The sequence below is a fragment of the Notamacropus eugenii genome, chromosome 2, assembly GCF_028372415.1.
Source record: "Notamacropus eugenii isolate mMacEug1 chromosome 2, mMacEug1.pri_v2, whole genome shotgun sequence".
In the NCBI taxonomy this organism is placed as follows: domain Eukaryota; kingdom Metazoa; phylum Chordata; class Mammalia; order Diprotodontia; family Macropodidae; genus Notamacropus; species Notamacropus eugenii.
Window position 1 is genome coordinate 19,981,396 of NC_092873.1, and position 27,997 is coordinate 20,009,392.

Here is a 27,997-nt window from a genome sequence, read left to right on the forward strand (position 1 = left end):
TGACAGACAAGGAAACAGCCTCTGAGAATGGAGTCGACTTTCCCCTGGTCATCCAAGCAGTTAGCAAGAGATCTAGGATTTGAATCCAAGTTCTCTGACCCCACACCAGAGTTTTCACAGGTTCATTCCTAATGCCCCATCCATCCTGGATTGTCCAGGAAGGATGGCAGATCACAGAACGTCATCTGTGATGTGGATGCCCTGAATAACTTCATGGTGATTTCCCTTGGGGCCCCGGCCCACCCTGGTCTTGGCCCTGTAGGCCCAGAGCCAGCCAGCGATGTCCGCAGAGAACAACTCCAAATCTCCTTTTATTTATAGAAAAAGAGCATTTTAGTAAAAGACGCTGAGAAAAGGCACCACCTCAAGCAGCCCAGAGGCAGGGCTGGGAGGTGGCGGGTGCCAGGGAGGCCCCAGCCAGAGGGAGGAGTTCCAGCGTGGGACGGAGGGTGGGGGCCAAAGGTCAGTACTGTGCTGGGGGTGGGCAGGATGGCCCGGGTCAAGGACTCTCCAACACCCACTGGCTACGGGGCGACTGAGGGAGGCCTAGAGGCATCAGGTCTGCTGCTTTTGCCTGGCACTGGCTCCAGGTTCACCCATCCCACCCCGTGTGGCTGTTGGTCACAGGATGGGAGAAGGTTGGGAAGACAAGAAGGGCACGTGGGGAGGGGCTCTGCTCCAAAAGGCGATGCAAAGAGGTGGGAAGGTCCATAGGGCAGAGGGGGTGGCACCCCGTTACGTGCGGGCGTTGCGCTCTGTCTCTGCCAGGCATTCTCTGACCAGTGCCCGGGCATGGATGATGCCTAGGGAAGGAAAGGAGAAGATTTACTGGTAAGCAGCCTGGGATGGTCCAGCCCGGCCCACTGGCCCAAGTGGGATGCCACGCACCTCGTTTCAGCCGCTCCATGGCACTCTTGCTGCCCGCGTAGGTGGGTCGGATTTCCTTGCCCATCTCTTCGATGACGGAGAGCAGGTCTGTATAGGTGCTCTGGGAGCCTTGGGAGCCAGGGGGCTTCATAGCCTGGAAGAAGACGAGGTGGTGGGACCCTTGGCCCTCCCCCAGCACTTCTCTGCCCCATCTCTGTCACTCACCTGCACATAGCCCATGGAAGGTGGCCCAAAGTCATTGAAGAGGGGACGGAAGGGGGCAGCAGCTCCAGGGACTGAGCCCGAAGGGGAAGGGACACTCGTGGCTGCAAAGGATGGGGAAGAAAGTAGTTACCAGGTGGTTTCAGTCCCTTCTTTCCTCACTCTCCCCCTGGAGCAAAACTGAACTTGGGGCAGTCTAGCCTGGCCACCCCCAAGGACCAACCCTTCCTTCTGCAGCTGCCTCCAGGAAACTTCATGTGTCACCTCTCCAGGCCTTTGTATAACTCCCTCTTAGCACAGTGCTCACTGACTGACTGACAGACCACCACCCCTAAATCACAGATACTTTTTGCTTTTGTGTCATGGCCTGCGCCTGATCTCCCCGCTTGCTTTGGGTCTTCCCTTGTAACAAAGATAACCAAATAAACCAACTGGCACCACCATTGTGCAGTAGTCTATAGGGCAGTCAGCGCAATGCCTTGCTTTTCTCCTCTCCCAGGCTTTCTTTTAGTTGTTTTTCAGTGTGTGACCCCATTGGGGGTTTTCTTGGCAGAGGTCCTAGAGAGGTTTGCCATTTCCTTCTCCAGCTCATTTTACAGATAAGGACACTGAGGCCAACAGGGTGAAGTGACTTGCCCAGGGTCACCCAGCTAGGAAGTGTCTGAAGCTGGATTTGAACTCAGAAAGATGAGTCTTCCTGACTCCAGGCCTGGTGCTCTAACAGCCAGCTGCTCTCCAGAGCTATGAGACTCCAAATCACTTCTCTGTTAGGGTTCCTGTTACCCTGCACTAACTGCCCCTTTCTTCCTGTTGCGGCCCCCCTAAACTGCCTCATCTCAACTCTCTCTGGCTGCAGCTCAACGAACCTGGGATGACTAGAACCAGTGGGTCACTGTCCAAAATGTTCTGTGACTGGTCAGAGAATGCATGTCAGAGCCCCAGTGGACAACAGAAACCCGAATGCTGGAGCTAGGAGGGGACTTAAGAGTCAAATGGAGAGGTATGAGAATCTAGAACACGGCAGAGCCTGGGGCTATTAGAACTTTAGAATATGCAAGTCAGACCTGTGGGGTCGCTTTGAAGATGCAAAGAAGCTCGTCAGAAGCAGGAGAGGACGGGCTTGGGACCTAAAATGCGTCGTGTAAGAGATGGGGGAAACCCTAGAATGAGATGTCAGGGTTGGGAGGCTCAGAACTTAGAACGTGGCACATCAGAGTTTGGGAGTGTTAGAACTTAGAATGTGTAGATCAGGGCTGGGGCCTAGAACACAGCATGGCAGAGCTGGGTAGGCTCAGAAACTGGACCGTGGCAGGTCAGTCTGGAGGCTCGGAACTTAAGAGTGTGCCAAGCCACAGTTTGGGGGCTTTGGACCTTGGAATGTGCGAGTCAGATGGGGCTGGGCGCGCTGGGCACCTAGAACATGGCCAGTCTGAGCCTGTGGCTGTGAGAACTTGGGCACGCTAGTCTGACCTTGGAACCCGCAAGGATGCGCGCTAGAGCTAAGGGGGGGGAGGGCTCAGCACCTAGAACCCAGCAGTCAGCACCTAGAACGCGGCTCGGCCCCGGGCGGGCTCCGGGCCCTGCCCCGGCGCGCTGCAGGACCCCCCGCACCTCTGGCCCGGGCCGCGGCCTCTCGGCTCACCTGAAGGGATAGGAGTGCCGGGCCCCTGCGCGCTGGAGCCGCTCGTGTTGGTCGGCGCAGGAGCTATGGGTTTGTAGGACATTCCCAACTCTTCGGGAGGGCAGGGACCAGTCGACTCTCCTCCGGATTGGCCGAGCCGCTGAGGAGCGCCCGCTCTGATAGGCTCGCCGCCAGGAAGAGCCCGCGGCTCGCACTTGCGATTGGCGGGGGCGCACGTCACTCGACGCTCCCAGGCCCCCTTCTCATTGGTCGAGAGTCCCGGCCCGGACCTGCTGCGGATTGGCCCTCGTCGCGTCGGGCTTCGCACCTGTCTGGCCGGGATTGGCGGGCGGAGGATGAAGCCTGCGATTGGAGGGTTCGGGGAGGCAGGCTAGCGCGCTCCCAGCACGATTGGCCTGGGAGGCAGGAGGGCGGGGCCGGCTGGCACCGGGAAAGGAGTCTCCGGTGTCGGGCCGCCTCGGCTCGCGCTGAAGGTTCCCCTCGGCGAGGCTTGGCCGCACGCGCCCTCCTTCCGACCGGTTATGCTGGACCGCTCGTGCCTCCTTCGGCCAGCTCGCGCCGCTACCCGCGCCGCCTCCGGGGCCGAGCCGCCTCGCGCTCTGGGGCCGCCGCCGGAGTCGCCGGAGACGCGCGCCGCCGCTCTCCCTCTTCGGACACCACTGGGCGCGAGGCTGTGACGTCAGGTCGCGCCCCGCCCCGACGCAGAAACGTCACGGCGCGTGGTCCCGCCCCTCCTGGCCCGCACGCCCTCCAGGCTCCGCCCCGTCTCCGTGGCAACCGCCCCGCCCCACCGCCCTCCCTGGCCCTGGAGACCCCCTGCTCCTCCCGGGAGACCCCGTCTTCTTGTCTTCCTCGGAAGGCGCCCCGTCGTGACTTCCCCTGGGAAAGGCCTTTCCTTGTCTACTTCTTGAAGCCCCCTCCGGAGACTCCTCGCCTTAGGAAGCCCCCATCTCCTTGGACTCTCCCAGAGGACCCCCCCACCTTGGCCCCCTCGAGCCCCCTCTCCTTGTCTTCCCCAGGAAGACCCCTTCTGTTGCCCCGAGGAAGCCCCTCTCCTTGTTCCCACCTGGAGACCCCCCTTGTCCCTCCCAGGGGGCTCCTCCTCTTTGTCCCGCCCTCCTTATCCTCCTCCGAAAGACCCCCCAAGGTCGTCCCCCTTCTCCGCGCCTCCCGGAGTCTTTTGTCCCTTGGGGAATTCCTCTTGATCTCTCCCAGGAGACCTTCCTCCTCTTCCCTTAGAGGCACCCCTTCTTCGCCGGACTGCCCCGCCCGCACTAGCAGACCCCCTCCCCACCGCTGGTACTAAGCGGTGGGCTCGCCTTATCCTCCCCGCCCCCCTAGTCCCCTCTGCCCTTCCTGCCCTTTTCCCGGGAACAGAGCAGAACACGCCCCCACCTCCAGCCTGATAAAGGCACCAGTCTCCTGAAGAGTCTAGGCGCTTCTCCTCCCTCCACTTTCCTTGTTGTATTTACTAAATAGTAACTGTTTCTCTTTTACCCAGGAATGCTACGGGTCTGTTTTCCTTCTTTCCTTCCTCCCTCCCTCCCTTCCTTCCTTCCTTCCTTCCTTCCTTCCTTCCTTCCTTCCTTCCTTCCTTCCTTCCTTCCTTCCTTAACTATCCTGAAAGGGCCAGGGACCCCCACTGCATCCTGGGCCATCTCCGCTCATCCTGATGAATATCAGGCCAGTGGACCCACATGGCTCAGGAGAAGAAGGTGAGGTTGGTGACCTTGCACACCCCTCCCTCACTCCAATCAAAGTCAATTGCAAGTCATGTCATCACCTCCCTGATGTCATGGTCCTCTTCCAGCACAACGGACAAGCACAACCCAAGTCACTGACTACTTGTGTGGCGGAGACACTGTGCTGAGTTCTCTCTCTCTGCACTGTCGCACTTGGGGATCTTACCAGCTCTCAAGTGTGTAGTCGTCCTCCCTAGACGGACAATTGTCTGATCTGTACATCCAGCCCCGGCCTGTCTCCTGAGCCCTGCATCCCATACCATCTGGACATCTGGAACCAGATCTGCAGGTTCAAGCTTAGCATCTTTCCCTCCTTCACCCTCCCATTCACTTGAGCTCTCAGCCTTGACTCCTCACCCTCAACTCCCTTGTAGAGCTTGTTCTGCCTTCACAATGTCTTCACTATGTGTCCTCCTCTCCCCACTCACACCACCCTGGTCCTGATGCTCATGCAGTAGCCCTCCTGTGGGTCTTCTTCAGGTGTCCTCTGACACCCAACTGCCAAATCAACTTTCCTGAAGTGTTATCCTCCTCAATAAACCGGGTTATTGTTGTCAAGTCATTTTCAGTCATGTTCGACTCTTTGTGACCCCATTTGGGGTTTTCTTAGTAGAGATACTAGAGTGGTTTGCCATTTCCTTCTCCAGCTCATTTTATAGATAAGAAACTGAGACCAACAAGGTTAAGTGACTTGCCCAGGGTCACCCAGCTAGGAAGTCTCTGAGGCTGGATTTGAACTCAGGAAGCTGAGTCATCCTGACTCCAGGCCCAGGGCTCTGTGTCCTCTGACAGCACTCAGCTGCCCCCAATACACCCTAGGGGCTTCCTATTCTGGGAGGAAAGAGAACATGCTCTATTTGACATTTAAGCCTCTTCCTGCCTTTCCAGTCTTTTTACCCTTATGCTGCCCCTCCACAGGCTTCCTGAGGGCTCCTTTTCCCTGTCCATCCCCCACCCCTAGCCCATGCCTTGCTTGCTTTAAGGCAGCTCAAACCCCACCCCCTACCCCTCCCAGGTCATTTACTCAGTACCTTGTTTGTACCTCTTTGCTCAAATACTGGCACGAATCTGATGTGAGCTCTTTGAGAGCTGGTTGTGTTCTTGCCTTTCTTTGTATCCCCTGGTACTTAGCACCTGGCAGGCTTTGATTGATTGAACAAAAGGAAAGTCTATTGCTGGGCCCTTCCCAGAGGTGATGGTAGGAGGCTAGGGTGCAGCTGTGGCCCAGGGTGGGAACTGGCCCTGAGGAGACTGGCTTCTCCCGGGTGTGGTCTTGGGAGGGCTTTTGGAAGTGTAGAGCATCTGTGGGGTAGAAAATGACCCAGAACTCCAAAGGGAGCAGCTTTTCCTTTGACTCACTGTCCACTGGCCTTCCTCCCACCCCCAAGTGCCCCACTTCCCTCCACAGTGTGAGCTTTGGGAGGATTAATGACTTTAACACTGGCATCTGGTTTGGTTTTTTTCTGTCTGAGCCATGGGAGCCAGTCGAGGATCAGCTTCCACTGATGGAGAAAGTAGGGGGGCAGGTGGAGGGCAGAGCTCCCTGACCCAGCGAGTGAAGCCTTTCATGATGCAAGGGAAGCATTTCTTGAAAGCTTGTTGACCCAAGTGGAGCCCCCATGGGTCTTCCTGGTGCCAGTCACAGGGAATCTGTCTGTGGCCTCCTGTGGCTTTCTCTGAAGCTGCTTCACTTCCTCAGAATTTCTTTCTGTTTCTAAGTTTTCTTCAGGGTCATGTTCCTCATTACTTCCCCTTTCTGCAGCTTGGCTTCGTGGAAGCAGCAAGGGCCTGGGAGTTAGGATGCCCAGCTTCCTGTCTCTCTTCTCCCTGATTTAGCTTTGTGACCTTGGGCAGGTCATTTCCCCTCTTTAGGGCTCAGGTTCCATGCCTGGGAAAAAGAAGAGACTGCCTTAGATGAGCTCCAGTGAAGTCCTGGGTGCCTGTGGATCTTCCCACTTCTCCAAGTCTCTGAATTTTGCTTAGCTTCTTTCTGGACAGGGAGACCTTGGAGAGAGGAGTATATGTGTCCTTATAAGTACTGGGGGGTGGGAGTGTAGAAAGGGCCCAGAGACTCAAGAAAGAAAACAAATGCCTAGGGTCATTCCTACTCCAAACACCCTTCACCTGTCCTCTTCAGGAAGAGATAATTCAGAAGGACCCCAGCATCCTCAGGGTGGTCAGAAGGCCCTTCCTGAGCTGTGCTTACTCTTGAAGCGAGGAACAATTGGGAGGTCCTGGAGGAACTTCAGCCCAAATACCAGGCCCTTGTATACTGCCTCAAAGCTGTGGATAGTTGGGAGAAGTCTCCTAATTAAGGAGAATTAAGGATTAATCGGGATTTTCTAGAGTGAGTGCTGCTGGACCCCACCCTGGCCAGCACTGGCACCTTCTCCTTGACTATTCCATGTTCGGTGGAGAGGAGGAAGACGAGGCCCCATTCTAAGTGAGGCAACAAGAGAAGGGGATCTTCCAGTCATGGCTAGAGCTGCCATCTTGAAGAGGTTATTTTCATCCATTCTGCTCTTCTCCCTTGCAGGACCACCTTCCCCATCTTCTTTCTTAGATGATTACTTTAGCCTCCTAAATGTTCTTTATACCTCCAGTCTTTCCTTTGCCAAACCTGCACATGGGTGACCTTCCCACATATGATCCAAACTCAATCTCAGCATTCAAGGCCTTTTTAGAACCCACATCTCTTTTATGTGCCTCCCTTCCAGGCATCTTTCAAGCTTGCTCCCTTGGTTTCATTCTTGTGCTCTACCTGAAATATCTTTCCCTCAGTTATCAAAATCCTGCCTTTACTTTAAGGTCCAGCTCTGGAGAAAAACTTCATTAAATGTTTCTTGTTCCCTACTTGGAACCAATAAACCTTAATGGCTTTGACCTTCCCCTGTTTTGAAGCACCTGTATTTCTGTCTTATTCCCCTCAAGTAGATTCTAATTTCTGTGCAGGCAGGAGCCTTAGATTATGGAATCTTTGCATCCCCGAAGTGGCCAGCATGGGACAGCGCTTTGCACATAGTAAGTGCTTCATAAATGTTGAATTAAGAAAAGGCACCACTACTCACCTTATAGACAAGGGGCAGATGTCATGGCACCCCTCTTTTGTTTCTGAACTTGAAAAGTCCAGGGCCCAAGGCGCGTCTCCCCTGACCTCAATCCCAAAGGCAGGACTGAGGCTCCTTCTTCATCTAGAAGGTCTCCTCCAACACGTACTAGGTTCTGGGCAGCCTGAACCTGGTTACACAGTAGTAGCCCAGCTAGGGGTAGAGTCAATGCAAGGAACATTCATTAAAGGTCACTGTTCTTGGTCCTAGACCTCACTCAGATCTTTCCTGGATTGAGGCTCAAGCTTTCAGTTTCCAAAGAAAGGGCAAAAGTCCCTGGTGGTCAGACATCCAGAAACTTTATTATCAGTAAGGATAAGGACAGGGATGGGGAGGGACACACAGGCCCACTGGGGAAGAGAGATTTTGGGAGAGTGGGGAGTGGGTAAGGACCAGAGGTTGGAGAGGGAGAAATTAGGGGTTGTTACACAGACACACAGCTTAAATAAAGGGGCAGGGGAGAGGAGGCTTCTGGATGGGCACCCCAGGAGGGGGACTGGATGATCCCTAGGGTTGTAGCTGAGTTGAGTGTCTTCACAGGCAGGCTGGCTGGTCAAGTTAGCGGGACATCATCCGTACAAACTCTGTAGGGGCAGGGCCCTCAGCTCCCAGCTTCCCACTTGGGGAGGTCCTGGGGCTAATCTAAATGTTTGACTCTGACCTGGGGGGTGGGGTCTCACACCAAACTGGGTGCTGAGGACCCATCTAGAACTAACTGAACCCTGTCAGACTAGGCTGGAACCTGCCCAGCCTCTGGGGTTGGGAGGGAGGTAAGTAGAAAACAGAGACTTAGGCCCTGAAGTTGACTTTGGCATTGACTTTAGTGCTTCCCTTGGGGTATGGGTTTCCCCCTCCCCACAGTAAGAGCTTGATCTAGGTAACTTCTGAGGGTCCTGCCAGCCATTTCTGGGATGAAGGGGGGATATGCTTTTCCAGGGGACTCCTGGGGAGGTTAGGAGGGGCTTACTGGCCCAGGTGGTACCTTCAAAGTCAACGAGTCCATCCCCATTGAGGTCAATGTCATGAAGGATTTCATCTACCTCCCGCTGGCTGAGTCGCTCTCCCAAAAGGGCCTTCAGGGCAGCCCGTAGCTCCCCCAGACTGATCTGACCATCGCCGTTGGTGTCAAACTGGGAAAACCCCCAAGAGGAGTGTCCTCAGCCATGGAACCACCCATCCTGAGCAGCCCCCACCCCAGGCCATACCTGACCCCAGTCCCATGGACTCAGAGCTCCCTCTTCTTCATCCCTGCCCTCCTTTCCCTTTCAGTGGTCTGGCCTTACCTCCCTAAAGGCATCCCGCAGCTCCCTGACTCCAATCATGTCTGCGGTCTCTGCCAGCATTTTGGGGCCCATCAGCTCTACAAAGTCTTCAAAGTCCACCTTTCCACCACCTGGCATCCAAGGCAGGAAGCTAGAACTTAGATGTAGCTCCTTTATGCTATCTCTGACCTACCCAGGGACCCCTCTATCCTGTGCCCACCTCCTCTCTGCCAAGAAAGTTCTCTAGAGGAAGTCATTTGTAAGGACTGACCCTCAGGCTTGACACATTCTTCCTCCTCCTCTCCACTTCCTTTTGAGGCTTAGCAGCTGGTAAGGGGTATCCTTCCTAGCTGCTGGTGCCCCACCTCTAGTTACTTTAAATTTATTTTGTCTATATTTTCTCCCCACCCTAGCACCCGGTACAGAAATCTGGCCCATAGCTAACTTCCTCTAACCAATGCAGATGGGAATCTTTTTTTGCCTCTCAGAGTTGTCTGGGACATTGAGAGGTTCTGTGATGGGCCCAGGGCCACACAGCTAAAGTGTATCAGTTAGGACTTGAACCCAGGATTTCTGGAACCTCCAGTCAGCTGTGCCCAGCACATATACAGTAGGTACTTCATAAATGCTATTGGATGACTGCAGATACATTTGTAGTTTCTAATCTGATCCAGAGACAGTGTGGTGTAATGCAGAGGGCTGGCTTTGGAGTTGATAATAATAAAATGATGAGCTAGCATTTTTAAGGTTTGCAAAGTACTTTATAAACCTCTCATTTTATCCTCACAGCAGCCCCGAGAGGCAGGTGGTGCCATCTCCTTATTTTATAGATGAGCAAAGGAGGCAGACAGAGGGTGAGTCACTTGTCCAGGCTCCAGAGCTAGCAAAGGTCTGAGGTCCACTTTTCACTGTCCTCCTGACCACATATCCAGTGCTCTGGCCACCACCCCACCTAGCAGCTATCTTTGGATAGGCTCTTTGGGCGCTCCCTTAACCTCTCTCCCTGACTCATGCTCATCCTTGGACTGGTACTCTCCCCACCATGGAGACCAGAAGCCTCGTCCAAAGGGCGTGTTCATCTCTGACTCCCAGAACTGAGTGTCAGACGGGCTCTATCCTTCAGGGAGAGCTGTGGGAGTTCTTGGAGGGGAGATAGGAAGGGGGCATGGGCCAGGGACCTACTGATCTGTTGGGAGATCTCAATGAGCTCCATCTCTGTGGGCATGTAGCCCAGAGTGCGCATGCAGGCCCCCAGCTCCCGGTAGCCGATGTAGCCATCCCTGTCCCGGTCAAACTCCTGGAAAGCGGTCTGTAGCTCTAGGAGAGGGAGCATGTGAGTGTCCCCCGACCCCAACCCTCCCCAGATCTCCTTCAAGCTCCTTCTGGCATCCACACCCCCTCCCACCGTTGCTCCCTCCCCATATCGAGCCTTCCTCCCATTCCTCCTCCTCAGTCATGATGCTCCCTGTGATCCCCATCCCACTACTTCCCCCTCCCCCTCAGCTCCGAGCCCCAACTTACAAGGACTCTGGAGGTAGGAACTACAGCTGAAACAGGGGCAGGGAGGGTTTAAATGAATGGGCAGCCTGAGGCAGGAGGGATGGATTATGGGAACAGACCGAGGCCACCTTACCTTCTATCTCTTCTGGGCGAAGCTCCCTGTCCTGAGAGGGAGACAGAGCCAGGTGATGAGTGCTCCCCCTGGGCCACTGCCCTTCCTTTCTTTCCTCTTCCCCTTCCCCACAAAGAGGACCCGTCTTCTTCTTTGCTGTCTCAGGCTCAAACCCTTTGTACCTCACAGTTTTCCCTTCTCCCGATCCCACCTGGGACTCCCTTTGGTCTTTGCGTTTTCATGCTGTACCTTGGGGTGCTGAACCCAAACCTAGGGTTCCCTGGAGGGCCGGGCAGGCAGAGCGGGGATCAAGAAGGGGGCAGGCCCTTCGGCTGAAGGGGGAACCCCTTCCCAAATGTTGCTGCTCTTGAGCATCTCCCTCCTTCAAGCCTCCCCCTTCTTTCATTTCCCTCTCTCTCATAGCCCCCATCTTCCAGCATCATGGGCCTCCTGGTTTTCTCTTTCCTTGGGCCTCTAACAAATCTCATTCGTTTTGGCAAATGCTTTCCTAAATGTAAGTCATGTATGCACTGAGCATCATGCTAAGTCTTGTCCTCCAGGGACCTCTGGCCCCCTGGGCATCTTATCACTTACCCGGCCCCCCTCTGTCCCTCCTGGGTTTATTCCTCTGGATCATTTCCCCTCATTTGTGCCCCCCTTTTCCATCTGGGTGCCCCAGTCCTCCCCTTGTTCTATCAGAGGCTTGAGCCTAGGACAGTCCTTAGCTGGTGACAATGGTCAGGGAGAAGAAAGGGCAGGCAGGGGGCATTGCCCTGGGGAGATCCAGGAGTGTAGGGAGAGTAAGGGATAGATTGTAGCACAAAATGGGTGGCATGTGGTGGGCCAGGACCAGCAGTAAGTACATACGATCTGGGTGGCTGCGATGCTGGGCCGGAGGAAGATACAAGCTGGGCCCACTAGGCGGTTAAGCACTGAGTAGGCTGGGGACTGTGACTCAGAAGCTACTGCCTGCTCCTCTGAGACTGTGCTGGGGCAGGAGCCCCTAGGGGATCCCAGTTGTGGCCAATGGTCCTATGGCAAAGCAGGGAATGAGAGGGTCTGGAGGGGGGCACTGTCAAGGGCTGATTTGTCCCCCACTTATTTGGAATAGGTAGCACCTACAAGGGATGATCTGAGGGACCTTGGGCTGGCCTTCTGTGCCTGGAAATGGAGCCCTTCCTGTCCTGGCCCCGGGCCTGAGTCACTCTTGCTCAGTTCTAACATATGTTAAAATGTCACCTGGGAGGGAAAGGAAGGCCAGCTCTTTCCTATGCCAATCATTTGCCAACCAGGGAGAGGCCACAAAAAGCCTGGGCATCCAGTGTACATGTTAGCATTGGAGACCGGGGTGAGGGAACCTGGAGATCAGAGGCAAGGGGCATTCCCTCCAGACCCAGGAAAAGCAGGGTCTGGGCAGGAGTGAAGCTTTGGGGGAGGGCATCATCACAGGGCCCGGGGGTAGAGTGGGGAAATTCATTTAGGATTGTGCCCAGTCTCAGCCCCTTGGAGACTCAGGTAACTCCACAGAACACAGAGTATCACAGTTGGGAGAGACCTTAGAACTTGGAATGTGTCAGGGATCTTAGAACACAGAATATCAGAGTTGACAGGCCTTAGAACACAGAACAGAATGTCACTGCCAGAAAGGACCTTAACATATCACACCCAAAAAGGCCTTTATTTTACTGTGGAGGAAATCTAGGCAGGGACCCCATTTGTCACCAATGGGTCTCTATCACAAGGGCACACCTCCCCACCATTCTAATCTACCCCCCACTCTTCCCTCAAAGCTTTCCTCTCCTCCCACCCCTGACCTAGCCCCTATAACTTCAGCTCCCTCCTGCCCTGTGCCCCTCCATTAACCCCTTCTGTTCCTGTCCTGCCCAACGCCCCATCTCATCTTCATCCCCTTGGCCTGGCCCTCCCTCCACATCCCATCTCCCCAGTCTTCCCTCCCATACCTTGAGTGCCCTGCGCCTGGGCCGTTTGGCACAATTTCCCATGAGTTCCTGAACCATGCCAGACCCAGGGGTCCTGAGAGGAGGCCAAGCCAGTGTGGCGTGTTCCCTCTGGTGTCCCCAGCTTCCTGGTTGTGAGGGCTTTAGGAGATTTCCCAGGGTTTTGTTTGGGAAGATTGAGGGCAGGTGGGTGGCACCAGGCCCCAGGCACAGGGCTGGGGCCCTAATCCTGGGATTATCTCTGCCTTCAAGAGGAGGGGGACGAACCTGCTCTGGGGGAACAGGCTGGGGTCCCTGTTCCCCTGGAAGCTCTACTCTCTGGGTGCCACCCACCTCGCTGGGGACTTTCCTCCTCCAGAATCCCCTCCCCCCTTATCCATTCTGCTCCATCCTTAATCTCTCCACAATCTATGGAGATTTAAGTCTTCCCCAGAGCTGGGGCTGCCTCCTGGGTGGCAGTCCTGAGGACTGAGGAGCGAGAAGGCCTATCTGGGGGTGGGAACCACCAATGATGAGGCTTTCCTGAAATACAGGGGGCTGCTGTTGTCATACCTCTTCCTTGGTGATAGTCCTTGCCCTGGAGCTGCCAGAGCCCCCAACTCTCCCCTCCCCTACCCCAACACCATTTCTCATGCCCTGCTCCCCGGGAGAGCTAAGTGAGGCCTGGGCAATCATGGGGAAGAGAAAGGATCTCCACCTCTGGGAGGGCCCTCAGCCATGTCTGGCCTCCCTCTGGGACACACATGAGCCCAGAGCCTTCTCTGTGGTCCTGAGGCCCTTACCGGCCCATAAGCAGCCTCGATCTGGGCAATGAGCTCTTCTGAGTCCTGGAGCCCGGGATCTGCAGGGGCAGGGGAGGGGCTGGCACTCAGCTTTCCCTTTGTTCCTGGTTCCAGGTGTCCCAGGCTGGCCAGTGCCCGGCTGGGTCCAGGGTCTTCCTCAGGAACCCTTGAGTGGTGGTCCTGAGGCTGGGCCATGAGTTCCTCAGGCTGGCCCTGGCTTTGGAGGGCAATGTTTCCTTTGGCCTTTGGTGCTCTGGGAAGCCCCCATGAAAAGAAAGGGGCATAGGACTCAACGGACTCCCATGGTCAGTAGCCCCTAGCCCTCCCTACACAGCTCCTCCCCAGCTGCCTGGCCTGAGCCTGAGCCTGGCCCCCCTCCCCTCACACCCCTCCCCACCCCCCTCAGATAGGTCTGCCGTCCCCCAGTCCCTCTCCTCCCACTCCTTGCCCCCACCTCATTCTGGCTCTCTGTCCTGCTGCTTTGGATTCCAGGATGTGCCTGCTGGAGTCTGGGATGGGAAAGCCCTCTGATTTCTAATTATCTATCCCACCTGCTCCAAGTCCCCTCAGAAACTCTCCAGAGCCCCCTTCCCCACCTTCCCGGGCCCCTTAGGAAAATTCGAACTAGACTTGAATCCTAGCTAATTCTTTGACCTCAGCCTGCTTCTTCACTGGCAGATCCCTAGCCCTGGATACTTGTGGGTAGGCCTCAGTGAGGGCATGGTGAGTGACTCTGCTGGGTTGGGGGGCAGAAAGGAGGAGGAAAGGGCTCAATGTTGGGGCTTGCCCTTATGCTCCCTATGGCCTGGAAGGACCTGCCTTGGGTACACATCACCATTCCAACCAGCCTCTGGCCTTAACTGAGGCCTGACCACCTCTGACTGCTGACTGCCTTCTGCCTCCTCCTTCTTCAGGCAGTCCCCCTAACCCCATGCTCACAGCCCCTCTTTGGTTCCTACAGTGCATATCCAAGCCCTTCCCTTCTGAATCTCCTGGAATCCTTTCCCATGCCCCCCTTACTCTTCCCTCCTAAGGCCCACTCACCAGCCTAGGCTCTAGCTCCTCGCAGTTGGACAGAATGAGGTCAGTTTGCCTCAGGCCCAGCCCAGCCCCAGGCCTGCTCATGTTTTATTCACCTGCCCAGCCTCACTGGCCCTTTGTCATTGGGAACCAGATCCCCTCAGCTGCCTCCTTGCTACCTGAGCTGGTCCTGCCTGCCCTCCTGGGCCTCCTCCCCAGCTCAGATCTGGGGCCTGCAAATGACTGTACCCTTCTGCCTTTACCAATGCTCCCCTTGCCATGTTGTTGGGACTGTGGGAGGAGGCCTCTCTTGCCCAGTACTGGGGTGAGAAGATGGCCCAGAGACTGCATCTGGAACTCCCCTCACTCAGGCTCAATAGCTATGTGCGATCAACGAAAGTTTTCCCACACAGCCGAGATATTCATTCACTCACTCGCTCACTCTCTCACTTACTCATAGCATTTCTGCTAACAGGGCACTTGGTTCTGGGCCTACCAACATCCAGGAAAGGCATTGGCAAACTCAGTAGTGCCTGAGGAAGGTGACCAGGATAGGGGAAGGACTGGAGGCCTTGCCTTAGGAAGATCCATGAAAGGAACCAGGGGTGTTGGGGCCTCAGGGGGATATGGCTTTCTTCAAATACCACAAGGTCTGTCCCAGAAAGGAGAGTAGACTTATTTCACTTCACCCAGAACTAAGAGGCCCCTCCCCAGATTCCACTGTATTTACATTGTCTGTGTTTTGCCTTTGAGTTGCAAGCAAGGACAATCTTCCCAAGAATCCCAACAGGCCAAAGGAGGGATGGGCTGCCTTGGCTGGTTTGGAGCTCCAAGTGAAGTCTCTTACTGGGACAGCAGCTGAGGTAAGGTGGCCAGCTCTGCCTCTGAGTACTGAAGTGTGCTGCACAGGGCATAGGCTCAGGATGCAGGAGGGGAGCACATGTGTGGCTATGGTCAGCACTGGAATGTGTTTTATTTAACCAAGCCTTTCGTTGCAAGGATTTGGTTTTCCTTTTCTGTTTTTTTTTTCCCCCAATAAGAGGATGGGAGAGAGAGAAAATCCATGAAACTTATTAATTGAAACTAAAATTAAATTAAATAACAAACCAAAATATTAGCCGGACCGGGTTCTTGCTGAGGTCAATAGGCCCTTTGAGTTTAGCGAAAGTCTCACCCAAGGCAAGGGGGCAGCCTTGTAGTCCCCACTGTATAGTCATGCAATGCTGGCTGGGACTGATACCTCCAAACCAACCCTAATGCTGGCAGAAGAGACAGGGAAGGGATACAAGTGGGGATCTCCAGGGACAGCCTGGTCATTGAACCATACAGTGGAGAAAGCACGGATCCAAGTCAGAAAGCCCAAGTTTGAATCTGGCCTCAGGTATTTCCCAATGGACCAGTCTCTTCTCTTGGGTCCATGGTTTGCTCGCTATAAAACTGAGTTGAACCTGATAAATATCCGAGGTCCCTTCCAGCCCTAAATTTATGAACCTATGATAAGGACAACCTCTGATGGTCTAGGAATCCTGAGACCACAGCCTGTGAGGGCTCTAGGGAGGGCAAGGGGCAGGGTTGATGTTTGGTTTTGTTTTTTTAACGAATGCAGTATTTCTTTATTTTGACTGTGATGTTTCAAAGGGAGGGAAGTGCTCCTGCTTGGGGTGGAGGTGGGGGACCCAGGCCAGTGGGAGGAATGGTTTCCCATTCTTGGGGTCACATGACATCTCAAGCTGAAGCTGGATGAGGCTCCCACCCTCAGGCACATTGAAGAAAGGATTTCTTCCTGCCTCAAGCAGGTGCTTTTCCCTCTCTGAGATTGGCTGGGACCCTCAGTGGCCTCTATCTCCCCTTCCCCTTGGGACTCATTGGTCTTTTCTAGGCAGTAAGGTGGTGCAGTGGACAGAGCCCTGAGCCTGGAGTCAGTAGACTTGTGTTCAAATCCAGCCTTAGAAAATTACTAGCTGTGTGACCTTGGGCAAGCCACTTAATCACTCTTTGCCTCAGTTTCCCCATCTGTAAAATAGGGATAATAACAGTACCTACCTCCCAGGGTTGTTGTGAGGCATGTAGTAGGGGCTATAAACATACTCATTCTCTTCCTCTCTCTTTAATCTTTTAATCCTTACCTTTGAAGGACTGAGGGAGATGCTATGGGCCTCAGCATAGGGTAAGGCTCAGAGAACCTTAGTTTCTCTGTCTGTAAAGTGGAAGTGATCACTCTTGCTCCAGCCCTCTCATGAGTTGAGGAAAGTCTGAAGTGTGAGATCTGAACTGAAGAATGGAATAGGCCATGGGCAGGCAGGCAGAAGGTTTGGGCTCTAGGCCCAGGCCTGCCACAAAGTCAGCTCCTTGACCCTGAAAGGGCTGGACTAGACCATTTTCCAAGTCCCCTCCCTATTAGAACTTGCTGTCTGTCATGACAACAAAGCCCCTTCCTCTTCTCTGACCCGACCCCCACCCTGGGGTGGACCCTCATCCCCTCACCCTGGACAAGACAATGGTTGCTGAAGGTCTGTCTGCCTCAGGTCTCTCCTCTCCCATTCATCTTCCATTCAGCCACTAGAGCTCTGACCCCATCACCCCCTACTCAATAACCTCCAGGGCTCCCTAGGGCCTCCAGGATCGAATATAAAACCCTCTGTTTGGCCTTCAAAGCCCTTCCTAACCTGACTTCTCCAACCTTTCCAGGCTTTTTATACCTCACTCCCTTTCATCCCATCTGTAGTTGGTTTGTGTGCAGTTATCTGTGGTCTTCTTGTGAGACTGTGAGCTCCCTGAGGTCAGGGCCTAGCTTTCTCCTTTTGTTGTAGCCTCAGTGCTAACAGAGGGCCAGGCACTAAGGAGACACCTCATAGGGACACCAGAGTGCACAGATGTCTGGATGTGATGTCAGAAGGACTTGTGTTCAAATCTTACTACTGGCATGCCATGCTTCATTCATTAGTTAAGTCATTTAATAAGTACATATTTATTATTTTAATGGTTTCTTTTTGTATCACCATTAATCTTGAGTGTAGCACTCTCCTCTTCCTCCTCCCATCCTTCCCCTCCTCTCTCCTCCTCTCTCCTCTACTCCCTCTTCTCTATCTTGCCCTCCCCTTCCCAGAGAGCCACTCTTTGTAGCAAAGAATTAAAAACAGAGGAAAAAGTGGCTCAGGAAAACCAGCAAACACACCAAGAGAGTTTAACAGTGTGGGCATGTGCCTGCTGCATGCCAGGCATCGTGCTGTGTGCTGCAGATACAGAGATAAAAGGAAAGCCGTCCCTGCTGTCGGTAGAAACAACACACACTCAGGTAGATAAGCAAATAGAAAATGAATAGGGGCCTGGAGAGGAAGAAGCAGCGTCCAGGGAAGCCTCTTCCCCTCCAGCCTGGGCCTGGCCAGGGACCCCCCCTCGCCCCTTTTCCCTTCTCCCTCTTCTTCACCCCCAGCTACCCTCTGCAGCTGTCAGCCCCTAAGCAGCAGGGCCAGATCAGCTTCCACACATCTGTCCTGTAGGATTTCTCTTCTCAAGCAGAATTCATGATAACCAGGTCAGCAAATCCTCGCCACCATCAGGGCCATGTTACAGGACCCAGGGATCGGGATAGAATTCCAGGCCCCATATCAGGGATCATGGACTGAGCCTTGGCACACTTATCCAGCCAGGTGCTTGGAACTGAGTCTCAGACATCCAGGCCTGTACCAAGACCTTTAGGATGGAGGAGGGAAGGAGGCCTGCAACCTTTCAGGGCCATTATCCCTCCTCTGCCCCCCCACCCTCCCTAGGCCTCTGCCTGACCCTTTAGTAAAACTCACCTGGAAGCTGGGGAGGAACGGGCATCTTCAAAGCACCTTCTAGCCCTGGAGGGGGTCTGTGCTCTCCCCCTGAACCCTGCAGGGATGACAAACATTTTTAGTTCCATTATACAGATGAGGGGACTGAGCATTAGAGAATGGGTGACTTTCAGAAGGTCACACAGGTGAAGTTGGCTGAGCCATACACCTGACCCCATCCCCTCATATCCAATTTCTTTCCTTCAAAGTTCAGCTCCGACACTATGAAGCCTTTCTGATGCCCTTGTCTAATAGGACTGCCCTCTCCTGTCCCCTCCAAATCTAGCTTGTATTTTGTACATATACAAGCACCTTGGTCTTTGCATGTTCTCTTTCTCAGTAGAATGAAATCACCCTGAAGGCAGGCAGTGTTCCTCTTTTGTCTGTCTCTTGGGGCCTTGCACAGTGCTGGGCACAGAGCACACCCACAGTAGATACCTCCTGAAAGAATGAATGATTGAATAAAATCAAGATATTTCTTGGATTCCATTGCTGACGGTTGGTATCTGTTGACTGAGAAAACGCATACTGATGGAAAGCCAAGATGAACTCAGTGGTGCTTTGGAAGGAATTTGGATTGTATAAATTCTCCCGGCATCTGAAGACATTGGAGAATAGATAAAGGGAAAGGCAAGTTCTTTATTGGGCCCCCAGGGGTCCTGCTGGCCGAGGAGGGAAGGACTCAGAGTCAGGAGGCCTCGGGCTCAGAGAGGCCTTAGATGCTGCTAGCTCTGGGATGTATCCTTTCTGATCCTTAGTTCCCTCACCTGGAAAGTGACATTGTATAACAACAGTATCAACCTACTGGCTGGAAGTGTTGTGGCAAACTTGTTATGGTAAAGTCATATAGTAAATTTCTCCATGGATCCTCCAGGGTCCCTGGTCTGGTCTAAGCCCTTGTTTTACTGACAAGGGAAATAGAGGCCTAGGAAGGACTTTTTGAACTGCATTTGTGGCTGATCTTGGCCTCAGGGACTGTCTACTCATCCCTGGCTTCCTGGAGACAAGATCCCTCCTTTCTCCCTTCTGTTTCCACTCAACTGCCCCCAGGAAGGAGGGGAGTTTGTGTGCATGCAGACATTCTGACCCCAGCCAGTAGCTGGGAGGCGGTCTCCTCTCCTCCCCAAATCTCAGAGTAGGCAGTGCCTGGGTCACCTAACTTCAGACCCTCTGTGACAATGACCATGACACAAGTCACTTCAATGATCCACCCCTCAGTTTTCTCACCTGTACAATGACGAGGTAGGTGGGCCTCTAGAATCCCATGGTCTTAGTGCCACCCACCTAGTTTACAGAGAGGAAATAGGCCTAGAGGAAGGGAATAGGGACCTGGATTTGAAAACTGTCTCTGATACTTATTGGCTGTGTGACTTTGAGCAGGTCACATTCTGGGCCTCAGTTTCTCTGTGTATAAAATAAGGAGGGTGGGACTCCTGTTCTCTCAGGGCTCTTTCAGCTCTGGGGCAATCTTCCCAGGCTGTAGCCAGCCAAAGTCCCACAACATATGAGCTGAAGGTCAGGATAGCCCCTAGTCTCATGCACAGTATCTGTCCCTAACCTCGACAGACAAGTCTTCCATTGAACCTTAGCCTCTTGGGGCAGAGACTGTTTTTGCCCTTTTTAGTATCCCTGGAGCCTAGCACAGGGATTGGTACATAGGAATAATAAATATAGGAATTAATGAATGAATACATATAGGCACATGGGAGTTAATACATACACATCGACTGAGTCATTATGATAATCACACTTACATTTATACAGTCTTTACAAAATTATCTCCTTTCTCATGATCTTGGAGGCAGGTGCTCTTGTTATCCCCATTTTACAGATGGGGAGACCGAGGCAGACAGAAATTAAGTAACTTGCTTATGGTCATGCACTAGTGTCTGAACTAAGCTCTTCCTGACTCCAGGCCCATGGCTCCAACTGGCTACCTCAGTGACCATCCAACCTTCCTGCCCTCTGGAGCTGCACAGAATGCATCCAATCCCATCTTCATGCATGCTGGCATGACTTTGGAAGGCTGTTCTTGACCCCTCAGTTGAGGGAAGATGCTGAGGAGCTGGAGAGCATCCAGAGAAGGGAGGGCTCCTGGAATGGCAAAGGGCCTTGAGCTCAGGCTACATGAGGACAGTTTGAAGATACCTGGAATGCATGGGGCTGAACAGGGTTATAGTGAGAGATTAGATTGTATTGGGAGCTTCTTGGAGGCAGGAACATTCTTTTGCCTCTTGTATCTCTAACTCTTAGCACAGTGCCAAGCACACAATGGTCCTTAATAAATGTTTATGGATTACTGATTGGCAGAGGAGACTGGCAGAGGTGGTGGAGGGAAGGGAGATAAGTTTGCTCTATTCAAGTTTTTGAAGGGCCATCCCATGGAGGAAGGTCTAGGCTTAATTTTGCATGACCTGGGAGTAGGCCAAAGATTAGCAGGCATGAGATGCCAGAGCCTGACTCCATGTCATGTCAGAAACAATTCCCTACTGAAGAGAGCTGGGCACCAGTGGCGTGGGCTGTCTCAGTGAGGAGGGAGCTCCCCATCACTTGAGGTCTTCAGGGGAAGGCTGAACGGATCCTTCTTGGGAAGGGCATAGAGGGTGTTCTTCAGCTGTGGATTGGGTTGGAGGGAGTTGGACTTCCTCCTAACCCAGGCAAGTAGTGACTGTCCTCAGTTCTCCAGGGCATTGATTTTCTTTCTTCCATAGAATTTGACAGTAAGTGCACGGCTTTGCCTTATGAAAAGGGAGGGAAGGGGATGTACCAGCTACTTACTACGTGCCCCATTCTGTGCTAAGAACTTTACAAATATGATCTCATTTGACTACAGATATTTCCAGGGGTAGGTTCTGGAAATAGTCTTGACCTGGACACAGCCTATTTCCCTGGACCTGAGTTTGGTCATAAAGCCATTCTCCTCAGACCCCCTCCTTACCAGCCTCCCTCCAAGATCTCTTGTGTTCCCATGGTCTAGTCAGCCCAGCCCACATCAGCCCAGACCAGTCCAGCCCAGTTCAGATTAGCCTAGTTCAGTCCAGTCTAGACCAGTTCAACCCAGCTCAACCAAGTCTAGCCCAGCCCAACCCTGCCTAATCCAGCCTAGACTAGTCTAGTCCATCCCAACCCAGCCCAGTTCAGCCCAGCTCAGCCCAACTCAGCCCAGACCAGTTCAGTTTATCCAGTCTAGCTCAGCTAGGACATCTGTTTCTCTTAAGCTTGCAGATGGTAGTAACCACATGAGAAAATGTCTCTCACAAATCCCCAAGAACAAGAAAAATCAGGAGAGGAAAAAGCTCCAAGGACATGTAAAAATGGGCTTCATTCATTTTTTGCCATGCAGTTGGAAGATACCTTTTTTAGTCTTATTAGTACCTTTGGTCTTTGTATCACAGTCACCTCTTTTTGTTAGAAGTGAGCCCATCTAACAAGCCCCCAACAGGGAGAAGCATGCTCACCTTAAATAAAGAGCAATATCTGTTGTGAAATCAGGAAAGCCTTTATTAATCTTTACATCCATTCCCCCTAAATGGATGGGTAGCCTCCCTAGTAAGGTTACAGGAAGACTACATGTGCAGGAAGATGGGGCTTCTTATACTTTTTTCTGAACTTTGGATCTCCCGAGATACCATCCCCTGGCCATGTGACTCCATGTTCTCCTCTCTGTTAGGCCCTTCCTCACACAGCTCCTTGGGCCTGGGCGTTAGTTTCTGACCTCTAACCTGTCCATGCTAGGTCACAACCGTTATCACCTAGGAATGTGGGCAACAGAACTTTCTTACTTCCCACAAAATCCCCCCTCTTTTTTTTTATTAAAATTTCTGTTTCCACACCTAAATCTAATCAATAAATACCTCCTCAAATTCTTTCCCCTATGAATTCTTCCCTTCATCTATCCCCCTTTATATAAATATGGGAAGGGAGCAAAGTTGACCTACGCATTGACAAATTACAAGAGGGCAGTCCCCTTGTTATAAGTACAGATATAGAGAATCAAAATACAAAGGCAGATCAATAAATCATCCATTCAGAGATTCCATCTCATACAGCAGGTCTGGGGAGGAACATCATCTGATGCAGTTTTCTGGTCTGGATGCTCGTTCAAGCCATCTTCAGCACAGCATCTCAGTATCTTCTTGTCTTCATCTTCTTGTAGAAATCCAGATGTCCAATCTCCTACAAGACTGACCTTAATACAATTTTAGATGACCATTCCTAAGCTTTATACTCTTATCACTTACAAAATCAAAATTGGAACTTTGGTCAATGGTCATGTTTAAGAAATACACATTAGAACCCAGTTTTTACATTTTACGTTAATTTATTATTCATTTCCCCCATCAGGAGGATGAAACTTCACTAAGGAGTCAATAACAGGCTCCGGTACGTACATAAATACAATAAATAATCATTTTTAACACAGTACTTATCACATCATAAAACAGTTCCAACTTCTGGTCATGTGATGCTTCTTTAAAGCATTTACAATATAGACCGCAAACCATTCTTCTTTTAACATTAACCAACTGAGACAAAACAATAACTACGTATGCTAACCTCACAAGCCCTTGACCTGATTGTCTCCACACTATTACTAAGAAGTGAAGGGCCCTAACTTCTTGTTGTTGGTCTAAAGATCTAAGCCTAATAGCTTAATTTTAGACTCAACCTCAGATATTCCCTTACCAACAATCTATTATTTAATAGATCTGGTATTAAGCTTACAAAACTCTTGATTATAGGAATTTGCCATTAAGAGCAGAGATATTGCAGGGAAACAATATCTCTGTAACTTCATGTCAATTCCAGGCAGGAGTAGATTGTCAACTGGCATTCAGTCAGGCTTCAAGTCTGCCAGGTGTCAGTGGGGAAATTGAGTCAAGAGAATTCTATCTTAGCCCAAGCTGAACAGGGGCTCTCCCAACCTTTCCATGAGATCACCTTTTTGCAGTTCATACCAGCATCTCATAAGCTCACTGGCATCATGGATCCGAGGCTTAGATCACCTTTCTTGCTATCCATACCTGGAGTTAGATTCAGAAGAACAGTCAGTTAATAGTCCCATAAAATCTTAAAATAGCAAGCTCCAATAATCAAGTTTCAGATATGACTATAATTTCACATTGGCTAAGGAATATCTTTTGAAGCAAGTCTTAAGTGGCTTGCATCCCTTTCTATGCTTTTTCTAATTCCTGATTAAATAACAATCATAAAATCAAATTTACTATTAAAACCTTGTTATTGCTCTAATAGATTTAAATCTGTTTCCCAAACTGCTCTGTCCCTTTCTAACCCTGCTCAATCTAAAAGAATGAGCTACACATGTGATAAGTTCAAACACTAACTTCAACTTATGTTCATGAAATGAATTCATATCAAAACAGAAGCATTTACCTTTTCCATTAATGTAAAATATTACCAGAGGTTACCTGCCTCTAAGAAACTACACAATTTTTTCCCCCCAGCTAAAGATGTCTTTGATTTAATCTCAGTAATTAATTCAGTCAATTGTTTTTACCCATATAACAACCTTATATGTAACATGTAAAAACCTTATTCCAAGTTGGGACCTTTGTCCATTATCCCAAAAGAGTTTTAGTCCCATTTATTTAAAAGGGCCCTGGAAAACCTCACCTTGTCCCATGTGAACTGACTGTTTAGAGGCCCAAAAGCTTTTCTTATCACTATGCCCTATCAATCCAAATCTCCAGGTTACTGGTCACTCCCATCAAGACCATTCCTGGAACCCCCAGGCAACCTGTGACCGCCCCAGACTCCTTCTTCAGTCCCTCTGTAGATAAGATACAATTGCATCTAACTATAAATCCCAATCTTGTTCTATGGAACAATGATACAACATCACATTTATACTTTGGTTTCCTTTCCTTTATCTAATTATTCCCCTAAAATTCAGAAATAATATTCTCAGGGATTTTATCTTTCACAAGACCATACCAGAGTACCCATTTACCCAATTAACTGAAAGCAGCAAGATTCCGCTACTTGCATCGTTCTTACATCTTAAACTATCTGCTTTGATTATAGAAACATGACATGTAGATGAAAAGCAAGGACCTACTTAGATATCACCTCTACCTTATAGCCAGACTTAGAATAGCCAAGGGGAAAATATACCTTTTCAAAGGAACACACTGGGGAAACTGATCCAGAAGGATCCCATCCCAGGCTGAGGACACAATTGTCCCCTGAGGCATATTTTTGTAACAGTCACATTTCTCTCTGAGTAGTAGGACACAATAAGTAATGATCCCAGAAGCTATTTACCAAATGGCAGGTTTCACTAATAAAAAATTTTACCAGGACTCATATCTTAAATCTTAAATTTGTCCTAAAAACCAATCACTAGAGATTATTTATCACCAGCACAAATTCCTTGTTTAGGAACTCCATATATAAAGAGTTTACATAAGAGATTACAACTTTAACAAAGTGCGGGTGATCATTTGGGTGATCATTTTAGACTCTCCAAATCTTAGGGGCCCCTGGGTGGAGCTGGTGCCACTCCTCTCCTTCAAACAATAGGAAATAGTTAACATCTCTTCTCTGAGCATCTCCAGTTCAGATTAGATCTTAAGAAGTCCTTCTGTAATGACTGAACTTCAAAAGGAAAGGGGGATGGGGCCAGGAGGCTTTTTGTCTTAAAATTATCATAGAGTTTCCTGGAGCCGTAAAATTCCTGGTCTTCCTTATCTGGTCCCTTATCTTCCAACCTCCCCATAAAACTTGAAGTTATTATAACAAAATAGCTTACAAATGTAAATTTGAAAGGTAGGCCTTTCAAAAATCATACAAGAGATTTTTACAAAACATTTCTTCATACAACAAATATCTTCCTCTTTTAAGAACAGTTTAAAACTTATCACAACACACTAAATGGCAAAAATTACAAAATTTAAAACCAAGACTTTTGCATATTTGCCCATAAGCTTCCTTTTATAAACATACTTTTGTAAATGCTTGATTCATAGCAAAAACAATTTTAGTTGAAACTTCTTTCTTAACAGCAGAAATAAACTTTTTAACATACTAATATATACGTAGGTGGAACAGGCTTGAAAATCACACCCATATAAAAAAATATATATGTATTTTTCCAAGTGTTCTCATTGTCTCAAAAGGAATTCTCTGACACAGACACTCTTACACAGAATTCATAACAGCTTTTTAAAACCAATTCATCATTAATTTAATAATGCAATTCCTGTAGCAATGTAGCAAATGTAGCAACATTTAGATGGTCTACCTAAAAATTTAAGCTTATTTAAGCTTACTTAAAACTTAAAATAAGCCATTAACCCATTCAGCTGAATACTTTTCCACATCACCTTGCACAGTATTTCATCCTCTTATCACCACGTGGGCATACTCTATCACCTGATCAGATAGAGTCAGCTCAAATTTGATTGAGCTATTAATTATCAAATCAAGTTACATGATTTTTTCTCTCTTCTTAAAATACTTCCTCACATCCTCACTATTTACATAAACCATCTGAAACTGACCCATCCAGAACTATTCAGCCTCTTTCATCTTCCCAAGTCTCTCAATCCCATTACTCAGGTTGTCTAGTTCCTCCACATCTTAACCATAACTGCCTACACTGAAATCCCTTTATAGCTTAAAGAAAGCAAAAAAGTTAACTCTACCATTATATAGCAAACATCAGCATTTTCACTGCTTATTTATAACCAAATATAAGTTTCAAATTATCAAATTTCTATCACATCCTTTTAAAACCCCACTCTATCTATAACAAACTCCAAATTTAAAAATTGTGTAACAATTGCATCTCACGTATACCCATCCTTATATCCATCCTTGTGTTAAGCACTTTACAATCATAATGGCCAAATAACTATATCTTTCTGCTTAATCCTGATAAGAAGAACATTCTCAGATGCTGCTCTGTATTCCTTTGGGACAGATTTTAACTTGAAATCATATCAAATCTGGATTTATAATCACTAATGATAGACGTTTTGGCCCTCTTTTTTCCAATCAAATATTCTTGCTCCTTAAAAAAAATTTCATTTATAACTTCCCATAATCTCTTTTTACTCTCCTTTCTTAAAGAGCTGAAACATCATCTTCCAGTTCCCCCCTCTCCCCTCCAAGGCCCACCAAACCAGCTCTCCCAGTCTCATTCCAGTTTTTAGATCATATGGTGGGGTAACCTTCCCCTTGTCCACGTGGTCTGAGCACATGGACAGAGTTAATACTTCTAAAAGAAATCACTGAAAATTTTAAAGTGAATTTGCAATTTTAAATACTTTGTCTTCTGGTATTAGATTTATTTACTTAATTTAGACATAAAGTACAGATTTTAGCTTTGAGATCTCATTAAATCAAAACTCAACTTTTCTACCCAGACTGCCTGTGTTTTTGTCTGCTAATTTTCATTACAAAGAGATCCTCCTTTAGGTGAGGTATGCCACTCCCCTATCTGAGGAGGAAAGACTTTCCCAGATTCAAAAAGTTTTGAATCAGATTAACTAAAAAAAACCTCCTTGCCCAGGCAAAAGGGCCTAAATAATACTGACAAAGTGTGACTTCCAAGCATGAAGCTTGGGAGCTTAATAACTAATAGTAATTATTATAAATCACAGTAAGCAATTTTTAAATCTTTAAATCCAATAACCTTCCATAACTTTGTCTATTGGTTTCCTAGTCAGGCTAGATATTTTCTTAAGTGGGATGGGAGAGGAGAAAGGGAGTAAATGGTCCAATCACATGGAATACTCCACCATCCTACTCATATCCTCCCCTTCAAATAAAACAAATACCATTTCTTCCAGGTTCTTTATTCCTTAAAAAGAAACTTAGAGGTTAAGAGCCTAACAATTTAACTTATTAATAGAGCCACATTTTTTTAAGTTGAATAATCTACGAGGAGCAAAAATCTTCCTTTTCACATTCACAACCTGGTCAGGGTTCTAGAATGCAGAGAGAAAGATTTTTTTAAAGCAACTTCTGAAAAATTTTCTAACTTTCTGTTAACACCATTATCAAGCCAAATTGTAAAGCATTTTTTCTCTCCTTTTCTCTCTCCCCAGTCCACTCACTCCTCTGAGGCTGCTGTAGTTAGGGAGAGAAGGAGAGGGGAAGATTACGAGATAGCAGAATTCCAAGGGAAAGTCCAGCTACAGCCCTTGCTACTCTGGGGGCTGCATGGCTGCATTTACAGTTTAACAAAACACTTCACAAACACACAGACAAACACAGAACAGATAGAATAATACAGATCCTCTCTTTTTAGGAAATAAACTAATTTTAGACTAGAGTGGTCAAAATTTAACCATTAATGTCAATTTACTCTGACTGATTCCAAGCTAATTTCAAAAGGATCCTTCCTAGATCTAGATTCTCCCTCCTTCCTCTTTGTCTCTGCTCTCTCTCTCTGTCTCCAGAGCAGACAGAGGAAGGAATATAGCCAGCATTCCTTCAAATGGGCTTCCTACAGAATACCCAGAGGATTATTCATCCCCTCCCTGGTACAATTGTTTTAAGAGCGCTCACTCCCCATATTAGTACTTATATTCCCAAAGCCCCCAAAGGGCTGGTCATGCCTAAGATCCCAAGGCACATAAGGCAGTACCTAGCTACCTGATTTTCCTGTTGTTGCTCAGGACCCTGACTTATGCTACCTTTGGCTATTCAATCCTTTGTTTTAGCTGTGTTCCTGAGTTCACAACAGTTCCAAGCAGTACTGGAGAAGTTGGCAGTCAGAAGAGGAGAACAGAGCCTGTGGGTGTCTGAGCCACTGAAAAAATCAATGGACACGCTGCCATTCCCCACAAGCAAGATTCCATCCTGACCTTTCTGATGCTAAAGATCTCGGATGAACCCCCAAGAATTGTTAGACGTGAGCCTGTTTAACAAGCCCACAACAGGGAGAAACATGCTCACTTTAAATAAAAAACAATGCCTGTTGTGTAATCAGGAAA

At 49.7% G+C, this 27,997-nt stretch overlaps 2 protein-coding genes and 1 long non-coding RNA gene across 5 annotated transcripts; 1 reads left to right on the forward strand and 2 right to left on the reverse strand.

Moving 5' to 3' along the window:
• Positions 1–293: 293 nt before the first annotated feature.
• CDK2AP2 (cyclin dependent kinase 2 associated protein 2) lies at positions 294–3,438 on the reverse strand. Its single transcript, XM_072639322.1, has 4 exons — positions 2,732–3,438; positions 1,093–1,193; positions 889–1,021; positions 294–803 (listed from the first exon to the last, which is right to left on the reverse strand). The coding sequence occupies exons 1-4, from the start codon at positions 2,811–2,813 to the stop codon at positions 736–738; spliced, it is 384 nt and encodes a 127-aa protein (XP_072495423.1). The 5' UTR covers positions 2,814–3,438; the 3' UTR covers positions 294–735.
• Positions 745–27,989, forward strand: LOC140524647 (uncharacterized). Of its 2 annotated transcripts, XR_011973787.1 has the most exons (4): positions 745–831; positions 1,946–2,089; positions 14,968–15,077; positions 27,725–27,989. It is a non-coding gene; the product is annotated as an uncharacterized lncRNA (long non-coding RNA). The 2 variants fall into 2 exon arrangements; XR_011973786.1 differs by lacking the exon at positions 745–831 and having other exon boundaries at positions 1,191–2,089.
• On the reverse strand, positions 7,842–12,472 carry LOC140524645 (calcium-binding protein 2). 2 transcript variants are annotated; one of them, XM_072639321.1, is made up of 6 exons: positions 12,416–12,472; positions 10,476–10,506; positions 10,025–10,159; positions 8,864–8,973; positions 8,563–8,710; positions 7,842–8,164 (listed from the first exon to the last, which is right to left on the reverse strand). In XM_072639321.1, the coding sequence occupies exons 1-6, from the start codon at positions 12,470–12,472 to the stop codon at positions 8,139–8,141; spliced, it is 507 nt and encodes a 168-aa protein (XP_072495422.1). In that variant the 3' UTR covers positions 7,842–8,138. The 2 variants fall into 2 exon arrangements, with proteins under 2 accessions (XP_072495422.1, XP_072495421.1); XM_072639320.1 differs by lacking the exons at positions 10,476–10,506; positions 12,416–12,472 and having other exon boundaries at positions 7,842–8,710; positions 10,025–10,346.
• Positions 27,990–27,997: the final 8 nt, after the last annotated feature.

Bases quoted from the DNA above. Each gene is read 5' to 3' on its own strand.
- CDK2AP2 (XM_072639322.1), bottom strand. From the start codon at position 2,813: ATGTCCTACAAACCCATAGCTCCTGCGCCGACCAACACGAGCGGCTCC. The intron at 1,194-2,731 runs GTGAGCCGAGAG...CATCCTTTGCAG, and splicing joins CGGCACTCCTATCCCTTCAG to CCACGAGTGTCCCTTCCCCT. The intron at 1,022-1,092 runs GTGAGTGACAGA...GTCTTCTTCCAG, and splicing joins CTTCCATGGGCTATGTGCAG to GCTATGAAGCCCCCTGGCTC.
- LOC140524645 (XM_072639320.1), bottom strand. From the start codon at position 10,175: ATGCTCCCTCTCCTAGAGCTACAGACCGCTTTCCAGGAGTTTGACCGG. The intron at 8,974-10,024 runs GTAGGTCCCTGG...CTTGGATGCCAG, and splicing joins TGAGATCTCCCAACAGATCA to GTGGTGGAAAGGTGGACTTT. The intron at 8,711-8,863 runs GTAAGGCCAGAC...GGGTTTTCCCAG, and splicing joins TGCGGGATGCCTTTAGGGAG to TTTGACACCAACGGCGATGG.